This window comes from Sinocyclocheilus grahami, unplaced genomic scaffold (genome assembly GCF_001515645.1).
Source record: "Sinocyclocheilus grahami isolate Dianchi unplaced genomic scaffold, SAMN03320097.WGS_v1.1 scaffold2758.1, whole genome shotgun sequence".
Taxonomy (NCBI): domain Eukaryota; kingdom Metazoa; phylum Chordata; class Actinopteri; order Cypriniformes; family Cyprinidae; genus Sinocyclocheilus; species Sinocyclocheilus grahami.
The window spans coordinates 30,099-35,147 of NW_015507936.1; the positions used below are offsets into that span (position 1 = coordinate 30,099).

The 5,049-nt window shown below is 38.0% G+C and overlaps 1 protein-coding gene across 1 annotated transcript; it reads right to left on the reverse strand.

The window, feature by feature from the left end:
- On the reverse strand, positions 1–1,196 carry LOC107575615 (28S ribosomal protein S6, mitochondrial-like). The gene is made up of 2 exons (XM_016261970.1): positions 719–1,196; positions 1–319 (listed from the first exon to the last, which is right to left on the reverse strand). Exon 1 carries the CDS (start codon positions 1,078–1,080, stop codon positions 721–723), a length of 360 nt encoding a protein of 119 aa, XP_016117456.1. The 5' UTR covers positions 1,081–1,196; the 3' UTR covers positions 1–319; positions 719–720.
- Between the last annotated feature and the right edge of the window lie 3,853 nt (positions 1,197–5,049).

Below are 5,049 nucleotides of genomic sequence, written 5' to 3' on the forward strand. Positions count from 1 at the left end.
TACAACACTTCAATCATATTTTTTATTCGCAAGTTGCTTTTGTGGAACAGTATGACTGTCATAGACTGAGATAAACAACTTTTTTTTTCATGTTATTTATTCATGAGCATGCAATTATTGAAGTAGAATTTGTCATATTAAAATTAAATACTCCAAAAATGCTGATCCTGCGAAGAGGTCATGTTCTTTGCAGAAGCACACATCACATAACTAGCTGCCGTAAATGCATAAACTATAAAAAGGATGCTGACATTTACTAGCTCATCTCGTTGCGAAAGTCCATTCATATGATCCAGCAGATGAGCCCATCTTCACAGTCCTAGGGAAAAAAGACAAGAATTTACTTATGGCACATTGACAGCACAACTACCATCTTATTCATAAAAACTAAAAAAAGGACAAAAACTCCAACCAAACTGGGGACTTTGAGCCCAAAAGCATTTGAACACCTCAGTGCAGATTGCATTGCATATAAAAGCAGCACCTGAAAATATGCAATGCTAGACCTAGAACTAACTTTTGCAATGACTTGAACCGACTTGTGATGATCTCAGTTCCCCTCGAGTTAGGATAGGCGTGTAGTTCATCACATTAACTCCATTAAATCCAAACACTACTTCATTTTGAGCATTTTATCCATTGTTTTAACTTAGTGTAACTTAGTAACTACCCCAACCCTCATAGTAAAAACAGACCAGGGAAACAATGGGATTCTCACATTTATCTGGATGTGGCACTCTTCGCTTTCTCAGCTTGTGCCCCACAGCACTGCGCCTTGGAAAGCTCCGTGTCTTTCTTTAAAACTGTGGGGCGCAGCACGTCAATGTCCCGCTCCAGGTGACCGAGCAGCTCGCTGACGGTCTTCGGCGAGGCGTGGAAGTCGACGGAGAAGTATCCGCCGTGCGTGTGGCGAGAGTCGTGTTTGGAGATCTTGTAGGGCAGCCTGCGCTCGCCGAGGCTCTCCAGACTCCTGACCAGTGCGCCGCGCTCGAGCAGCGTCTCCACCGTGCGCCGCAGCACCGCCGCGGTCTCCGGCCTCTGCATCGCCTTCAGGATCACGCACAGCTCATACCGCGGCATCTCCCGGTGCTGTTTGAACGGATGGCCCACAGAGCTTATCAAAAATATACTGCTCTCGGTGGAAAGCTGTCACAGAGCCTGAGTTGCATGCGTGACTTCTTCAAGCAGATCCTGTGGAGGTTGATGTAGTGCTCCACCTACAGCATGGGAGTCTTATACTGTATACCTCGTGATGACCTTTGAATCGACTTTGATGGAGATGTGATTGCACCTCAAAAATGTGTAAATATATATACTGTATATATATATATAGGCTACTTGCGTTATTGCACGTGGAAAATAAACATAGTTTATGATGTTACAAGATATGGGATAAGTAAAATATTGACATATTGGGGCTTTGCAGCAATTATTACAAAATTAAAACATTACAAAGCACAAAAAATAATTAAAGCTAATATGTTAACACATAACAACAACAAAACTGAAATTTATAGCATTTTTAGGCCTTATAGTTAACAATATTTGATACGCATTCTAAATGATCAAATTATGTTAAATATCAGGGTTTTTAGGTAGCCTATATATATATACACAGTGTTGGGGGTAACGCATTACAAGTAACGCGAGTTACGTAATCAGATTACTTTTTTCAAGTAACTAGTAAAGTAACGCATTACTTTTTAAGTTACAAGAGAATATCTGAGTTACTTTTTCAAATAAGTAACGCAAGTTACTTTTTTTTCTCCAATGTATTGACTGACAGCTCTCCTGTCCCCGTGTTGAGAGAAATCAGAAGATGTTCCTGTAGTTCTAAAATAAATATGAATATGCATTATCTCACGCACAAAACCACACAGATTCAGTATTCCTCAAAATGAATAAAAATTATGCAACTCAGAATATGACGCAAACCTGCAATAATTAAATGTTAAACAACACAAATATCCTTTATGTATTTAATCCCATTCTATTAACCAATGTCTTTGCTTCTGACCTTCGATGATCCAGTTCAACCGTACTAATAAGCACAAATTACTCTAGACAAACATTTGTGTCTTTTTTTTTATTGCTGAAGTGTTGAAATTTCTTCTGCATTCTACTCTACGGACGTAAATTTACACTTCCTTTGTTGTCATTTACTCACCCTCATGATGCCATTATTCACAAAACATCTCACCTGTATAATATTCTTGGATGAATTATCAATTTGATCATTTTGTTTAGTGATAGTCTTTTACTGCGTATCTCCAGGTGAAGAGGTTGCTTTGTATTGCTCCAAGTTTTTACCTGACATCATTAAAGAGCAGAAGGCGTATAAGGATGGCAAACTGCAAAAGGTAACCCTTGCTGCACCTCACACGGTTGTTTGTTGTCCTCGTCTGATTCTGACCGATATGAGTTGCGTCTGCTATGATCCTTTAATTGACATGCTCGCAGCTCTGTGGTATTTTAGTAGAGATATGCAAATATGATCATTCAGGCCGCTGGATTTTGCAGGAAATTGCTGTTTTATAGTCATTATTGTCTCTCATGTGACTTTCTGTAGTCTTAATTAGATTACATCATATGTGAAAATGGGTGTAATCACTGGCTACGTTTACATGCAACCAAATAATCCATTAGTAATCGGATTGGTGGCTCAATCGGACTGAAAAGCCTTCATGTAAACACCTTAATCAATCTGAATTGAGCTTCGGTCAGATTGAAGGGGTTGGTTTATTCCTTTTCTAATACGATTGAGAGTACATGTAAACATTCGATCGGATTGAAAACCGAAACTGAAAGGACTGCGCATGTGCAATGATATAGAAATAGCGTAATGACGTATGACTCGCAAAATGAGCTGTTCTTCCTGTTGAATAAAGTGTTGTATAAATGAGTGTCTTGTCATTATAAAACTCTTTTCACTCAGCGTCTGTGAAGTGGAGCAGGACAACGTCCCACCGGTCCTCGTTTCATATTCTCATCCACAGACGACTGGTTTTGGGCACGAGGAGGGGCTTTTTACTGCGTGATAAATGTAATCAGCACGGCACAGTGGTTTATATGATCATTGTCACTAAATTATGACCAGAAATGGATAAATATTAAGTCTGCTGTTTAAAACAAATTAAGAAACCGTGTAGGAGAATGGTACAAACACAAACAGTGGGACACTCTGTATATTCCAAGTGTGCACGTGTCAAAAAATCAATTCCGATTTCAAGCTTGTGATATATAAACGCACACATCAACCCGATCACTTTATTGAGCGTTCTTGTAAACACTACATTCAGATGCATCAATCGGAAAGAATTCAGTCCAATTGAAACAAAAGTTGTGCATGTAAACATAGCCATTGTGTCTGCGCTGGTTGCTGTCATATTCCCAGGCTCTGGAAGAAGCGTTCCTGGCTATAGATGCCCGAATCACCACAGAGGAAGTCATCAAGGAGCTTGTTCAGATAGCTGGACGTCCTCGGCACGAAACCGAAAAAGTAGCAGATGAAGATGATGGTTAGTGTTGGGGTTGTATAAATGGCTTATTGATGTCATCAATACTTTAGATAAGTGTTTCTCTAACCTTTGAACTGCAGGGCCCCCTACTATCCACAACAATATTCCAAGGCACCCCTCCTGTCATTTACTGAAAATGAATGTCCATAGATTAAAATATTTCAAATTAAATCGTACAATTCCAGAAAATTGACTTAAATTAAGAAGTATCTTGATTTGTAGTTGTTTTAAAGATTGTTCTGTCTTATTTAAAAATATTTAAAGTAATTTGGAAGCCTCATTGGAATATTTAAGATGCTTTCTAATGCTTTAGATCCTTTTATTAACATTTTTTGGTGTGTGATTATAGTTTTCAATCTGTTTTATGGATTGGAAACTTCCCTTTTGTTAAGTGTTTCATCTTATTGAAATGGCCCTGAAAATGTTTAATTTTGTTGTTATTTTGGTGGCCTGTTTAATTAATGCACCATTAATACGTAAGAGACGTACTTTCTTTAAAGGATACAATTTCATTATACTTCTTTTATTGATGCTAAGCAATGTTATTTTTGTGTCATTGTGACCTGCGTCGTTACAGCTGAGCTTGTCTCACACATTTAATCTGTTCTTGTCCGTACGCAATTAATTATTCCTCCGGAGTCTTTTAAGAGAGGCTTTTTTTCAGCAGGTTGAGTGCGGTATGTTGTCTTTATATCGAGAGTTATACAATTATACAACATAGCAGATGGCAAACAATAAAGTGGGAAGGGAGAACTTCAGGCCAAAGGCAATCAAAATAATCAGAAAAGCAAAAAATGTACATTTAACCAGTATTCTAGCAGCTGCATATATCTGTCTGTCATCTGACTCTCTATCTGTCTGTCTGTCTATCTGATTCTATCTGATTCCATCTATCTATCTTATCTATCTATCTATCTATCTATCTATCTGTGTCTGTCTATCTGTTATCTATCTATCTATCTGTCTGTCTGATATCTATATCTGTCTGTCTGTCTGACTGTCTATCTGTCTGTCTGTCTGTCATCTGACTATCTATCTGTCTGTCATCTGACTCTGTCTGTCTGTCATCTCACTCTATCTATCTATCTGTCATCTGACTCTGTCTGTCTGTCATCTGACTCTGTCTGTCTGTCATCTGACTCTGTCTGTCTGTCATCTGACTCTGTCTGTCTGTCAGCTCGCTGACTCTGTCTGTCTGTCATCTCACTCTATCTATCTATCTGTCATCTGACTCTGTCTGTCTGTCATCTCACTCTATCTATCTATCATCAAAATAATCAGAAAAGCAAAAAATGTACATTTAACCTACATAAATGATTCACACACCTGTTATATAGCCGCAGAAGTCTTGATTCAAAGCGTCTCTGCCACTAATAAGATAACAAAGTCGGGGCTTCTACTACTAATTGTACTTTTATACGTTTTCGTTGTACTTATTATACTTATGTAGTTTATATATATATATATATATATATATATATATATATATATATATTAGAAGAACTCACCAGAGAGAGAGGAAAAAACAGAC